The following is a 16,631-nucleotide window of genomic DNA, read 5'->3' as shown; positions in this document are numbered from 1 at the left end:
CTTTGGAAAAGTAGTTATTACATTCTCTCAGGTCCTATGTCACAGTGACTCATGCATATATTAATATTCATCTTTTTATTCACCCATCTAGCCAACAACAACTATTGGGTGCTACACTATTATGCAGTCAAAGGCCTTTCTTTCATGCCGCCCCTGGTTCACATTACCTTGTCCATCCCTAATCCCACCTTGTCCACACTCTCCTGCTTTTGCATGTGCTGTTCCCTCTGCCTGGTAAAATGCTTCCCAGATACAAACACAGCTCAAATGTCACCTCCTACATGAAATCTTCCATAACCGTCCCTAGCACTTAATGGGTCTTCCCCTCTCTAAATCCACAGTACTCTGTCACGTTTCTTATCAGACTATCCTGCCACTGTCTGCTTACATGTATCTTCTGTGTGATTCTGCAAGTATCTTAAGACCCGAAGCAACTTTTACATTATCTTTGTATATCCACTGCCTAGTGTTGCTTTTTAAAAACTAGGCTCTCCAACACTTTTATATGAAAACAAGTGAACACTGTTTCTATAGAAAAATTTTTTTCAGCCTGTCAACTGAGATATGAAGCGCACTTCACTCCCTGGCCATCAATCCTCACCCCTCTCCGTAAGCATTATTTGTTGAATCCCTGGAAATATTAATTTTCCTACTAGCTGAGCATCCAGACTTTTCACTGGAAAAAAATGAGTTATAGCTTTCTGTTTAGCTTTGAGTTTCCAATGGCAGTGAAAAGAGAATAATACTGAAAGACATCCCAACAAGACGGAAATAACGAAAGACGTGGTTCTAGTCTCTACACACTCTACCCTCTAGACAAACGCACTAAAACTACATACCAAAAGATGTGAGCAGGATTTTCAGCATAAGTAATTTCTTTTTCTCTACTACATAAGACCTGAGTGAATTGGAGACGCCTGGCTAACAGGCATATAGTTAAGTCTGTGGAGTCAAGTCACATAAAGTGATAAAGAATGCACACTTTGAGATGAAGTTACAATGCATTATGAGGACATCAGGGGCGCCTGGCTGGCTTAGTCCGAACAGCATGAGACTCTTGACTCAGAGTCATGAGTTCAAGCCTAGGTGCAGAGATTACTTAAATGAACAAATACTACAATGCATCAAATTGTGATTATTATTGTTAAAAGGGGGTGATCTCAAGTAGGTCTGAAGGACACTGATGAACATTTCACACTAAAGGACTGTTACACAAATAGGATCAATAAAGCCACAAATAAAAACGAAGTAACAGAACAGAATCGGATGAAAGATCTAACATGTATAAAATATCAACACTGAGACAGACGCAGTGAGGCGCTATCCCATACATGAGGTTATTTAATACCCACAACAAACCCCAAGCTAAGCGTGAGCCCCACTCTTACAGATGAAACACTAACCTTAATGAGAGGCCTGTGTTTCAAACAGGACCAGCCCTCAAAGCCCAGGCTCTTTCTGTGAAACCGTCCTATCTGAGTTTTGCTTATTTCTATTGAGACTTATGGGAGTTTTAAGACTAAAAACGTCAAATTCAACCAGAACAATGACCCTAAAAGAAAGTGAGAAAGTTGCCAAAGGCTACTTCTCCAAAGGCCCAGGCCTAACTGCTTTCCCAGGAGAATTCTACCAAACTTTCCAAGGACAGAGAACCACATGCAATTTAAACTGCTCCAGAGCACAGAAGAAAAAACTTCTTACAAAGCCAGCAGAACACCGATACCCAAACATGACAAAGTTAATATCCTCCACATAAATAAAACATCAGATATTTTTTTAAATTTTTGTAAATATAGTCCACTGATACATTACAAGACTTATTCCATAAGCCCAGAAATGCAAGGGTTGATGTATATTATACAAGTACTATTAATTTAACAAGTCATAGGAGAAAAAACAGAATGACTATCTCCATAGATGTTGAATATACAGGTAACAAAACTCAACAGCAATTCCTGACTTTTAAGCTCTTAATAAAACAAGATTTAAAAGAATATATATTTCACGCCAGACAACAGCAATCTCAAGCTAAAAAACAGCATCATATTGAAAGCAGAAATATTCTCATTAAAGTCAAAAACAAGACAAAAACGCCCACCATTTTAAAAAACATTTTCTGGAATTAACTACCAATTCACTGGGGGGGAGGGGGAGTCTAAAAACGAAAAGGAAGTAGCAAAGCCATTTGTAGATGCATCAAGGAAACGTAAGAGAATTAACAGAGAAGCTACTGGAAGCACCAAAATAATTCAATAATGTAAAAGATTACAGAATTAGTACATACACAAAAATTCAACTGCTTGTGTTATGTACACTTACCATTCACCATTTGCAACAACATGGATGAAAGTGAAGGGCATTATGCTAAGTAAAATAAGCCAGACATAGGAAGACAAATACTGCATAATCTCTGATCTCACTTATATGTGGAATCTAAACAAGTCAAACTTGTAGAACCAGAGAGTAGAACAGTGGTTGCCTGGGGCTGGAGGGTGGGGAAAATGGGGAGATATTGGTCAAAGGTCACCAACTTCCAGTTATGAGTAAATTCTGGGGATCTAATGTATAGCATGGTAACTACAGTTAATACACTATGCTGTATAACTTAAGTTTGCTTAAAAAAAAAAATAGATCATTTAAGTGTTATGACACACAAAAAAAGACTATATACGGTGATGCATGTATTAATTAATTTGTAGTAATAACTACAACATACACATATATTAAATTATCATGCTGTATACCTTAAATACATACAATATTTATTTGTCAATTTCCCAAAAAGCTGGAAAAAATTTAAGAGTTACAATGATGATAGAAGAAAAATTTCTATTTAACAATATTAACACAAAAACACACCATTAGAATAAATCTAGCAAAAACTGTACAGGACCTTTATTAAGAAAATTTTATGTTACTAAGGAAATTAAAGAATTCAGGGTGCCTGGGTGACTCTATTGGCTAAATGTCTGACTCTTGATTTTGGCTCAGGTCGTGATCTCACAGTTCATGAGTTCAAGCCCTGCACTGGACTCTGCTGACAGCTCAGACAGAGCCTGAAGCCTGCTTCAGATTCTGTGTCTCCCTCTCTCCTATCCCTCCCTATGCCTGCTCTCTGTCTCTCTCAAAAATAAACATTAAAAAAAAGTAAAGAATTGAATAAAATGAAAGACACATCCTATTATTAGCTAGAAGATTCAATATTACCTAAATTAATCTATAAAATTTAAACTAGACCAACTAATGCTAAAGTTGATCTGTTAAATAAATAAGCAAGAAAAATCTGCAAAGGAACTAATAAAGGAGGCTAATGCTATGACATTAAAATGTATGATAAGCTTGGGCCCCCCTGGGTGGCTCAGTTGATTAAGCATCCAACTCTTGATTTCTGCTCAGGTCATGATCTCCTGGTTCATGGAATTGAGCCACCTGTCAGGCTCCTAGCTGTAAGAGTGGAACCTGCTTGGGATTCTCTCTTTCCCTCTCTCTCCACCCCTCCCCCGCTTGTGCTCGCTCACAAACATGCTCTCTCTCTCTCTCTTTCAAAATAAACATTTTTTTAAAAATGTGTGATAAGCTACAATAATTAAAATAGTTTCGTACTGAGGCATCTGAGTGGCTCAGTTGTTAATAAGCATCCGACTTTGTCTCAGGTCATGATCTCATGGTTCACGAGTTCATGTCCCATGTCGGGCTCTGTGCTGACAGTTCAGAGCCTGGACGGAGCCTGCTTCAGATAATGTGTTTCCCTCTCTCTCTGTTCCTCCCCCACTTGTGCTCTCTCTCAAAAATAAAATAAACACTAAAAAATTAAAAATAATAATAATAAAATAAGTTTGGTACTGACACATGGAAGGATAAATCTTAATAGAATCAAACCCATATGGGACTTCAGTCTATGATAAAGGCCGCATTTCAGAGCACTGGGGAAAAGATGATTATTCAGTAAATGGGTTAGGATCCCAGGCTAGCTATTAGGACAAGTCTGTCTTTCACAAGCAGTTCTACTCCTAGATATGGATCGTACAGAAAACCTTACACTTGATTTCCTTCAGATTTCTTTTTTTCTATGTCACCCTCTCAGTAAGGTCCTTCCCTGAGTACCTCTTTAAAATTATAGCACCCTGGGGCACCTGGGTGGCTCAGTCGGTTAAGCGTCCAACTTCGGCCTACGTCATGATCTCACGGTTTGTGGGTTCGAGCCTCGCATTGGGGTCTGTGCTGACAGCTAGCTCAGAGCCTGGAGCCTGCTTCAGATTCTGTGTCTCGCTCTCTCTCTGACCCTCCCCTGCTCACGCTGTCTCTCTCTCTCTCAGAAATAAACAAAATATCAAAGAAATAAAAAATAAATAAATAAATAAAATTATAGCACCCAAACCCAACTCCCAATTTTAGATGCCCCTTTCTTACATTTATTGTTTATTTTCCCCATAATATATATCACCAACAGCATGCCATTTGTTTCCTGTCTTCCTCACCAGAAGGTAAGCTCCATGAGCACAATGATATTTGCATGTTTTCCACGCACTGTGTATCTAGCATCTAGGCACTCAGTAAATACTTTTTAAAGGAATGAAGATATTCTGTGGCATAAAAGTAGTCAGCACCAATTCCCTATCACCTTCTTTGCTTAGCCTAACAGTGTAAATATGCTCAGGGCAGAGGACTCCCTCCCAGACCCAGAGAGGGCATAGTGACTGTTCTATGCCCCTGACTGGTGCTGCTTGGGCAGGAACGTGTGCCCCATCTTTGCCAACAGGCCCTAACGTGATGGGAAGATTTCTGGGGAAGGTTGCCTTCACTAATAAAAAAAAAAAATGATGTTTGGGGATCCTCTCTTTTCAAGATTTTGTCATGTCTACACAGGACACTTGGCACCATATCAGCCACTTGTCAATTCTGTGGGGAATATCACCACACTGAAGATGAAGAAAAGCAAGCAAGCTCTCAACTTCAATGGATTAGCTATATCATAGAATTAACCCAACCATGGAACTACTTTTCTAAAATGAACTCTTATTTTTTAAAAGCGATTTTTGGTTGCTCCTTCTGTTTCTTAAAGCAGGGAGCATTCTGATACATACTTACATATGTGAAAAGACCTGCCTACCAGTGCTCATTTCACTATTATTTATAAAGCAGACTCCTGGTCCTTAAAAGCACATCAACAGGGGCTTCCTCAAAGAAAGTTCTACATCCAGTGATGTGCCGGTAAATGTTTACCAGACAGCTTGGAGAAAGGAGAGGCTATTGTAGTGTTTGCCAGTCTCCGAGATCTAAGTGCTCCCATCACCGACCACACAATGGTCATTTTCAATAACAACCATGTTTAAAAAACAGGTCACTAAATTCACAATATAACAATCCACTCTCATGAGGCAGTAAAACTGGCTCCAACATACCACTGCTTATATCCAGATGGTGATGCAGGTACATATATGCTGGTAATGAATAATTTCCTAGATACACTTAAGTGGAAAGGGCAACAAAAGTATTTACAAAGGGGTTTAATAATATAATCATTTTTTTCATGTGCAGAGTTATATTTGCATAAATGATCTTTATAAGAATATTCGAGAGACCTGAGCAAGATTGTGGAACTGGAATAGATGAGAAAATTTTCATTGTATACCTCTTGCTGGCTGTTTTAATTCTTTTCACCATGAATTATGTTCTTTATTAATATCATACTTTAAAAAAAACTAAACATGCCACTAAATTTTCATTTTTGCAGTATAATTGTCCTTTTCTTTATTATCTACTCTTCCTTATTTGATGCTTAAAACAATTCTCACATAGATTTAATGACCCTTGACCAAAACTGGGTCAGGAAACCAAATAAACAGGAAATTGAATTTAGAAAGATGTATTTTACATTTTTTCCAGATTCACCTAAGAAACAAAATTGCTGTGATAGGGCTTAAAGACAAATCAAAATGCACAAAAAATCATTTCATCTATAAGTGCTTTTTGTTAAAATATAGATTGGGCCAAGTATGCAAAGCACACTCCTAGTTCCTTAAAACAGCCCAGTATTCATGAACTCACACACAGATAGCAAAGGTCACTTTGCAGCTCACAGTCCTCACATCGCATCACATGGAAATCATCAGGATCTAATTAGTGACTTAAAGGAAGCAATAATAGATTGCCGTGGAGCAACATGCAAAACGGATAGGTCAGTAAAGGTCACCCACAGCAAAAAAGCTTCTTGTTCTCATGTTTGCTATGTGTATGTGCCAGTTTCCTCGGACTCAGTAGGCAACTGCACGTCCACAATCAAGGAGCTTTTTGTCAGGCCTTACTGGGGACTGCTCTCTTGTGCAGTTAGTCCTCTCAATTTGTAGTGTGAGAAACGTAAGGAAATAAAATTCATGGTTAGATTGATGTTTCTTCCCCTGCTCTTCCACCTCCTGCTATGCCAGGAAATAGCACTAAAATTCTATCATGTGGTTGCCCAACAGGACACAGGAAACCAGGGCCTTATAATCTGATAACTAGTGATTGCAATGCAGAGATGGAGCTAAGGCTTAATTACAGAGGGAACAGCACTGACAACAAGTCAGGTTGCTGAATTATCAAGGACATTTACTAGGATCTTCACTGTACTACATGTACAAACATAAATACACACACACACACACACACACACACACACAAACATACTTTTACGCATGTGTGCACGCTATACAGGCACTCACACTGGAAGCAATTTTTTCTATACCACAACCAGTGATTCACCAACAGGAATGTAAAAATGGAGAAGTTCAATTGGCTATCTGATCTACCTGCACTCCTTCCCACCCTCCTACATCTAAAGAATTCTGCATTTCCCCATCTAAAATCATCTAAAATCACTTGGTAAATTTAAAGCAAGTATTTAATCTGAAGAGACTAAGACCTAACGGGGCTAAAAATAAGGACAAGAAGAAATAAAGGAGTAAGTCAAATCCATGCTTATAAGCAAACATGAACAGATTTTCACAGATATTAACTACAAAGCTTACGAGTTATTAATGGATTTCTCAAAAATGTCTTCAAGCTCTTAAGGGTTTTTGAACCCAAGGCTGAACTAGGCAGTAAAATGGAAAAACTAAAGATTTTTAAATATTACCATGTATTACTTACATAATAGTTTTTATATTGCTGCACATTATTAACTTAGAAAAATGCAAAACAGAGGCTTAAAATCGTAACTTCCACCATGACATGAAATGTAAACTACGTGAGCTAAAACCATGAGTTAACATGACTATAACGAGGTCACAGTAAATATGAAATAATATGAAATCAAACCATTTCTTTTAATATATTCTTCATTCGGTATTGTTCAAGAACAAGACTGTGCAATCAAAAACCAAATGTCATACAAAGAAATGACTCATGCCGGGACACAAATGGTCTTCACAAGGGTAAACAGAACAAGAGATGTAAAATATAAAACAGCTGTAACACTCGGCAAGTATATGCAGGTATATTAAAAGGCATCACTTATTTCTTGGCTCAGCTGATAAACAAATGGCTCAGGCTCCATTTCAGAGCAGAAAATATAGACACATTTTAGGTTTTCAATTCCAAGCAAACAGACCCAGCTGGGTATTCACTATTACCACTGCAACGGAATACCAGAGTTCTATAAAATCCACATTAAGATGAACATTAACCACAGTGATATTGTACATGGATTAACCATATACCTTTAAATTCCAGGCTATTCTAAGAAAACAGAATCACAAATACCAGAAAACATCTATGCTGGGTAAGAAGTGACTTGACCACACTTACCGTTTTCCACATAGGGATGAAAGGGTAAAACTAGGGCAAGGATAACCCTGCCTCTAGTCGGCTCCAAGACGCTTCTGATATCTTTTAACAAAGTCAGGGGCTGATCACAGCGGTCCAGCAAATTCAAGCAGCTGATGACATCATACTGGAACCCTGTATTCTGCCATTCATTTATACCAAGCACTCTGAAAACATCAGAAAGAATCTGATTGATATAAACCCCCTTCAAGACATCTTTAAAAATAATTGAGATGCGAGGCAAACCATGAGAGACTCTTGAATGCTGAGAACAAACTGAGGACTGATGGGGGTGGGGGGAGGGGAAGGGGGGGTGATGGGCATGGAAGAGGGCACTTATGGGGATGAGCACTGGGTGTTATATGGAAACCAACTTGACAATAAACTATTTTAAAAAATAACTGAAATGCCAGTATAGGCTCTAACTTCGTCTTTTTTTTTTTTTGATTATTTATTTATTTATTTCTGAGACAGAGAGAGAGAGAGAGAGCACGTGAGCAGAAGAGGGTCAGAGAGAGAGGGAGACACAGAATCTGAAGCAGGCTCCAGGCTCTGAGCTAGCTGTCAGCAGAGCCTGACACAGGGCTCAAACCCACAAACCTTGAGATCATGACCTGAGCCGAAGATGGATGCTTAACCGACTGAGCCACCCAGGCGCCCCTCTAACTTTGTCTTCTAAATGAAAGTAAATGCAAGATCTTTCATTTATAATTTATACTTGCAGTAATAAAATGGCTAGGCAAAGAAAAACAGCAAGCCTATTTCTTTAAATTTAGCATTCACCTATTTCCAAATCTAAAACCACATACTTCCTTTATAAGAACTAAACATATATTTAATAAGAATAAGTTACAAGGTGGTAAAAATGGTTACACAAATAGGGCATCAAATTCCTGAACACAAAATGAAATAAAATAATCCTACTTTCTACCTCACTGGAATGTAATCATAAAATACATCACATATTCATGTTTTATATTCCTGGGGTCCCTCCTATTTTTAAGAATGGCTGGGGGTATTCTTATGGTTGGGTATCTTCTTAAGAAGATACTTTCTATTTACAACCTATAGCCTTTGAGCACACATCTCTGTTTCCAGGAGACAGGTACTATTCATACTCTAGAATTTCCTATCTGAATAACTATACAGAAAACGATAAAGCATAGGGCATCTTATTAAAATCGGAAGCTAAGAGCACAGTTAACACATCACTCTCACCCCTCCATCTCTCTTTCCTACCATCCATCTCTTAGATCATTTCTAAGTCCTTTACAATGTTTAATCCACAGAAAGAAAGAATTCTCTTATCACCAGTCTTTGTTAGCCATACCTTAAGGCAATTCTGTAAATTACTCATTCCTGCTTGGTTATAACAATCAGAATGTGGCAGACGGGGCAGGTTAGGATAGAGGCAGGAAAGAAAAGGAAACAGGAAAAAGGATCTTTGGTAAACAAGTCTTTGATAATGCTGAGCAGATACAGTAGAGTTATCTTAGAAAATTCCGAAAGTATAATGAGAGCTGTTTTAAAAAACTCATTAGCATAGTGATATTTGAGAGCATTTTCGAATAATAGAATAAAGGAGCACAAACCACTCAGCTACATCTTGTTTTCAGTCTAGGTTTTTGTACTAACTAAAGCCTCTTCCAAAACAATGCTCTAACCAACTTCAAGGGACTAGTCAGATTCCTTTGTTGCTTGAAATAAGTAGGGCATTAGGGCTCCAAAATCACTTGATGATTTTAGAAACTGGATTTAGCTCATTCAAACTATAAAGGTCTTACTTTGGGGATAAAAGTACTTTCAATTCCGGGGCCCCTGGGGAGCTCAGTCAGTTAAGCGTCCAACTTTGGCTTAGGTCATGATTTTGTGGTTCATGGTTTCCAGCCCTGCATCAGGCTCTGTGCTGACAGCTCAGAGCCTGGAACCTGCTTCAGATTCTGTGTCTCCCTCTCTCTCTGCCCCTCCTCCACCCATGCACATGCTCAGTCACTCTCTCAAAAATAAGTAAACGTTAAAAAAAATTTTTTAAATACTCTCAATTCCCATTTTAAAAACCAAAATGAAGAGCCGAAAAGGACTATTTGTAAATTAATACCTCAGTCAAACAGCCTATTTAAATTCATAGATTGTAAAAAAAATATATATATATATATATACACACATACACACATATACTTGATTTTAAAAAAAACAACAAAAAAAGTCTTAAGCCCATATATAAGGAAGCAGAAGCCAAACATTATCAACATGTTTTAATATAGAATAACCTCACTAAATCCATCTCTGAATCACTTGCAGATTTTGAAAGACATGCTCCAATAGAAAATTATGGCTTTAATAAGGGACGGCTAACAGCTACATGTTTAGAAGCCCATCTTCATCTTTACTTCTGTTTGGTGATTTTTCACTTGTAAACTCAGCTACACCGATGAAGATAAATGTACTGGCCCCAATCAAATTGCGTATTAGCTCAGGAATCAAGACACGTGGTTAAGATTTCCTTCTCTTACTGTAAACAGTGGAAGAAGTGACTTGCCCAAACCATACTGCAAATCTCTGGCAGAGTAAAAATTGCAACTGGGAAACTCCTAGTGGGCTATTTAGGGCAATGAATCCACTCTCCCAGCCTAAGGGGAGAAAGAGCCTGACAACCCGTCTGTGAATCAATGCTTCCCGGGTGGTGGGTTCAGAGTGAAGAGCACTTCGGTCTCCAACATCTTTTCATCAAAAAACAGAAAAAAGCCTGGACAGATCAGTTGGTTAAGCATCTGACTTAGAGTGAGGTCATGATCTTGCGATCAGTGAGTTCGACCCCCACATCGGGCTCTATGCTGACAGCTCTGCTTTGGATTCCGGGTCTCCCTCTCTCTCTGCCCCTCCCCTGCATGTGCTCCATCTCTCTCTCTCTCTCTTTCTCTCCATGCCCTCAAAAATAATCATTTAAAAAAATTTTTTTAAGAAAATAAAGGGTGTTAACATGAGAACTATAATTCTTTTTTTTTTTTTTAATTCTTTTATGTTTGTTTATTTTTGAGAGAGAGAGAGAGAAAGAGAGCATAAGCATGGGAAGAACAGATAGAGGGAGACAGAATCCGAAGCAGGCTCCAGGTTCCAAGCTGCCAGCACAGACCCCAATATGGGGTTCTAACTCACAAATTGTGAGATCAGGACATGAGCTGAAGTCAGACACTTAACCAACTGAGGCACCCAGGTCCCCAAGAAATAGAGTTCTTAAACTATATTTTCTTTTTAAGAAAGATCCCATGGGGCGCCTGGGTGGCTCAGTCAGTTAAGTGTCCAACTTCGGCTCGGGTCATGATCTCGCAGTTTGTGGGTTCGACTCCCGTGTCATGCTCTGTGCTGACAGCTAGCTCAGAGCCTAGAGCCTGCTTCAGATTTTGTACCTCCCTCTCTCTCTGACCCTCCCGTGCTCACGCTGTCTCTCTCAGAAATGAATAAAGCTCACTGCTGTCTCTCTCAGAAATGAATAAAACATTTAAAATTTTTTTAAAAAAAGAAAGATCCCAAATCTACATATAATGGATTAAAGTTAAGCAGCTTTCAAATTTACACTGAAGATCTTTGTTTCTCTGGTGTTAACATGTACATACAATTCCTTTTTGATTACTCATGTGTGAAAGGTCTATAAGGATTTAATTCTAAACCCAAACCCTTTACAATTCAGCATCTTGCCACACCTTTATTTCTTCTAACATCGAACTACCATTCAGAACAACTAATTTTACCATGAACTTTTGTTGAAGCAGACTGAGGAAGGAACACATGCTACCAAAAGTTTTTCTGGCCACAGGTTTTTTTTAATTTACTGTCCCTTGAATTGTGGAATTGTTCATTAGTAGACACAATCAAAAATTAATTATATAATCCTTTCCTATGCCTGCAGCTTTTCTAAAACAGTATTTCTAACCCTGAAATTATTATTTTCAAGAAAATGAGTTAAGTACTAGTTTATCTTCCAGGAGGATAGAAAATATATTTTCCTTACAGAAGGGACAAAGCAATCAGTATTTTGATAAATCCTATACAAAAAGCAAAACACCAACAGTATAAAAGAATTGCTGTTTTCTTTTAAAAACCCAAGCCAGATCCTGAAATTTTACAACTGGGATTTCTGGCATAAATAATGATACCTTGGCAACAAAGAAAAAAACTCGGCCATTTTCTGTGTATTTTTCATAAACTCAGATATTGAAGAAAAACAAAAAATACCTAGTCCCCAAGCCAAGAAAATAAGGTATTAAGCTAAAGTCTGCCCTGCCAACAGGATGGACAAACCCCAACTTCAGTAAGATACTACTTCATTAAAATCTCAGACTGTGCCGAAAAACACCAGTTTCGTGAATATGTTTTTATTTAATACTAATAATATTGTGGAGGGAATATCAACCAGTATGAATTTCCTATTTAGGTCAAACTGCAAACTTTGACATACGTGCTATGTATTAGGAAAAAGAGAGGTGCCTAGGTGACTCAAGTCTGTTGAGCATTCGACTTCAGCTCAGGTCATGATCTCACAGTTCGTGGGTTTGAGCCCCACGTCAGCCTCTGTGCAGATAGCTCAGAGCCTGGAGCCTGCTTCAAATTCTGTGTCTCCCTCTCTCTCTCTGCCCCTCCCCTGCTCATACACTGTCTCTCTGTCTCAAAAATAAACATTAAAAAAAAAAAAAAACTTTTTTAAAAGGAAAAAGAACTAAGTATTTCTCATATGGTGATAAGTTTACTAGTAGGTTACATAGCATGTAAACTCTAGATACAATCAATTATTAATTCAGATATCTAAATTTTACTGATAATTCCTTTTAGGCATTTAGTCTCAAGAAGGGCTTCAATGGCAAACAAGCAAGGGAAGGAGCAGGGGTGAGTAGGAGGGGAATGAAAATGTTTCAAACACTTTCCTCCCTATATCTACTTTCTTTTTTTTTTTTTTTTTTTAATGTTTTTATTTATTTCTAGGAGAGAGAGAGAGACAGCGTGAGCAGGGGAGGGTCAGAGAGAGAGGGAGTCACAGACTGAAACAGGTTCCAAGCTCTGAGCTGGCAGTCAGCACAGAGCCCGACGCGGGGCTCGAACCCACAAACCGCGAGATCATGACCTAAGCGAAAGTCGGACGCTTAACCGACTAAGCCACCCAGGCGCCCCTCCCTATATCTACTTTCAAACAGATTTTTTTTTGAGTGGGAGAAAGGCGTCAGATTAGGACTTTGGTATGATTTAAACCATTATTAAAACAAAGGTCAAAACATTTTTAAGTTTTCAAATGATGAATTAACTTTTTTTTTTAAGTTTATTTATTTTGAGAGAGAAAGAGGGAGAGAATCCCAAGCATACTCCTCACTGTCAGCACAGAGCCCGATGTAGGGTTTGATCCCACAAACCAGGAGATCATGACCTGTGCCGAAGCCAAGAGTCAGACGCTTAACCGACTGAGCCACCCAGGTGCCCTGAAAAGTCTCTACATCTGATCTCCCTTTTCCAAGTTGCTCCTCACCTGCCCTTCTCCTTCTACAGTGCCAACTCCTTTAGTCCAGAAAAATACTGACAAGGAAAGATGATTTCTCTCTAAAGTTCTACTTAACAGTAATATGGAAAGTTTAAAAATTTTTCTAATTATGGAAAACTGTTTCTAATTCATGTCCTTTAAATAATATACTCTCAAGAAGAAATACATCTGAAACCAAGAAATATACCCCAAACCATGTCTAAAAACTATACCTGTATTTCTTCTTCTGAAGCTGCCATATCATAGTTTCAGACAGCTCCGTGGCATAAATTTCTTCAAAATGAGGGCTCATGATTTTTGTGACTTCTCCATCTCCAGCACCTAAATCAAGAAGTCTATGGGTTTTCCAGTCGGGATTAATTTTTAGCAGTCTCTGAAACTGATCTGGTGAAAACACAAACATTGAGCCTCTTCCTAGCAACCTGGAAGAAAAAAAAAAAAGACAAAAATGGAAGAATCTATGCAAATTAGGCACCCCATACACATTCAGAGTGACTGCAGTAACTCAGCACCAACAGCCTCCTGAACTTACAAAATGTTTATTTTATGTGATTATTTGGTTAAATTACATGTTACCTCTTATACGACTTACAGGATTAAAAGCAAAGTTACTAATATAAGAAAATACCTCTAGATATCATTTGGCTCCGAGGCTACAAATAATACCCCATAAAGAGTCAGGAAAGGAGCGGAGCAAAAGGTAGAACGGAAACAGGATGGGAAAGGAAGGGAAGGGAAGAAGAATGAGAAAGAAATTAAAAGATTAATGTGAAGAATTTATGTCAAAATAGGAAGGAGAGATGGACAGAGTAACAGAAAACATATTTATCAGTTAAAAAAGATGGTAGTCCAACAGAATCCAGTCAAGCACTAGCCAATAGCACTAAGCAGAAAAATCACATAGGGGAAAAAAAAGCTGCTATTAAACTAAACAATGTGTGAAAAAAAATAGCTTCGATGTCATAGATTTTCAAGAGACACTAGAGAAAAGAATGGTCCCTGCCGATATCAGTTAATTTGTATCAAAAAAGTAGATTCATAATTCCATCTGTTTATATATTACATGATCGTCTAGGTCTTATTATTTCTAAAGATCCTAAAAAAAAAACACTCAAAACCACAGTAACGCCTTTTAAAAAAGAGCTTGAGAGGAGTTAAATGCAGATGAGGGAGAACTCTCAGAACAGCAGCTGTGGCTCAAACCAAGCCTCACAGAAGAATCATGGTGGGGAAGAAAGGCACTCCCCACTCAGACTAGGTTTTCTAGCTCTCAAATCCTAGTGTCTCCTGGGCAGGGATTCTCCAGCTCCCTTTCTGGAAATGAAGCAGAGCTCAGAGATACCGTAGTAGAACCGTAAAGAGCTGCTGCAGAAAGAAGGCCGAGAGCCCTGGAGAAGCTGCCATTTCCAGGCCTTCCCCTTCAGCAGCTCCTGGCGCACTTCCTTTCAGACCCCAGAACACAGTTTGAAAAGTAGGTTAAGTGTCTGATTTCAGTTCAGGTCATGATCTCAAGGTTCAGGGGTTCAAGTCCCACTTTAGAATCTCTGTGGTCAGCACAGAGCCCACTTCAGATCCCTTGTCCTCCTCTCTCTCTGGCCTTCCCCCCACTATCTCTTTCTCTCTCAAAAATAAATAAACATTAAAAAAATTTTTTTTAATGAAAAGCACCAGTCTGGGAAATGGCAGAGAAATCTGTACTGACTGCTACTCTGGAAATAATCAGACAGCACAATATGTCACACAGTGACTGGAAAGATGTGTGCAACCTGGCGCTCCTGGTAAAACCAGTTTTGGGAAAGAAAATTGCAGACTTCCTATAACAGGCTCCCTCTCTCCACTTTTCCCATTAAGGCCGTAGGAGAGTTTAACCAGATCTAATCATGTATTTACAGTAAATCTTTTGCCCCACAGAAGACTAAAAAACTAGGGAGTAGGAGGGCATGGACATCAGAGATTGCTAAACATGAGGCTGTCCTTCAAACTGCCTCCTGAGAAAAGTGTTATCTCCTCCAAGATTGTTATTTTTTAATATTCTGGGGGGAAAATAGGCTCCAAAAAGCAAATATGAGAAAAGGGACTGAACTTACGCAAAGAGCTTTACAAAATGTCACACAGGAGCCAGAGTCAGAGCAGGAAGAGGGCACAGGGAACATGGCTTGAGGGGTGTAGTGTTGGTGTTGACTTGCCGTAGGACCAAAAGTTGCAAAACAGTTATTTGGCTCAAACTTTCTCAATTATAAAATAACATGCTTCAGAACCTAGCCACCTTCTTGGGCTGTAAGGAACTGACTTTATAATCATAAAACTCTAGCGCTAGAGGTCATCTAATTTATCTACATTTAAAGGCACCAGAGGGAAGCACTATCCTATTTTCAAAGATCATGAGCAACAGAGCCTCCACAAAAGGATTAAAACTGTAAAAAAAAAAAAAATTTTAAATCATCAAGCCCAGTGTTTCTCAACCAGGACCAATTCTGCCCTCTAGGGGGCAATGGGAGCAGGTAGGAGAGTCTGGGGTCAATCCAATGACCTGGGAGTGCTGCCAGTTAGTAAGCCAGGCCAGAAACGTCAGACTTCCTGATAGAAGTGGGTCAGTCCCACAAACAAAGAATTATCCCACTTAAAATACCAAGACACTGACCTAGCTCAACACAAACATTAGGTATGGCTCTCTAATTTGTCTTTAACTTCCAAAGTTAGTGATGTCCATGGGCAGTGGGGGGGTTGTGTTTATTAACCATCCTAGGTTCTCTGGCCACAATCCAAGTTCTCTCTAGATTTAGAATCTATAGAGGAGGTGTGCCTCATTAGAAATATCCTCCTTATAATATGGACTCTGAAAACAGCTATCAAGTCTCTCCTTACTTAGCCTTCCCCTTTCTAATATAAAGGAAGTGTGGTAAGTATCTTCTTTTTTATTTTTTTAATTTTTTTTCTATTAATTGTAGTTTTATTTATTTATTTATTTACAAATAGTTTATTGTCAAATTAGTTTCCACATAACACTCAGTGCTCATCACCAAAGTGCCCTCCTCCATGCCCATCCCCCCCTCCCCCCCACATCCATCAGTCCTCAGTTTTTGTCAGCATTCAAGAGTCTCTCATGGTTTGCCTCTCTCCCTTTCCCCCACCATTTCCGCCCTTCTTCTCCCCCTTGGTCCTCCGTCAAGTTCCTCCTAATCCTCCTATACGTGCAAACATATATTTGTCCTTCTCTGCCTGACTTATTTCGCTCAGCATAACACCCTCAAGGTCCATCCATGTTGCTACACATGGCCAGATTTCATTGTTTCTCATTGCCATG

General features: G+C 38.8%; 1 protein-coding gene across 3 annotated transcripts in view; it reads right to left on the bottom strand.

Annotated features, from left to right (window-relative positions):
* Nucleotides 1-16,631, bottom strand: part of METTL9 (methyltransferase like 9) — a 46,911-nt gene that overhangs the window by 13,191 nt on the left and 17,089 nt on the right. For all 3 annotated transcript variants that reach the window (XM_039234395.1, XM_039234394.1, XM_039234393.1), the window contains exons 3-4: nucleotides 13,540-13,749; nucleotides 7,786-7,970 (exon numbers count right to left, since the gene is read on the bottom strand). In XM_039234395.1, the coding sequence (XP_039090326.1) occupies nucleotides 7,786-7,970; nucleotides 13,540-13,749 (395 nt within the window). The remainder of the gene's footprint in view (nucleotides 1-7,785; nucleotides 7,971-13,539; nucleotides 13,750-16,631) is intronic.

This window comes from Hyaena hyaena, unplaced genomic scaffold, assembly GCF_003009895.1.
Source record: "Hyaena hyaena isolate Hyena2069 unplaced genomic scaffold, ASM300989v1 scaffold_88, whole genome shotgun sequence".
Lineage (NCBI taxonomy): Eukaryota > Metazoa > Chordata > Mammalia > Carnivora > Hyaenidae > Hyaena > Hyaena hyaena.
This window is presented reverse-complemented; position numbering and strand designations above follow the sequence as displayed.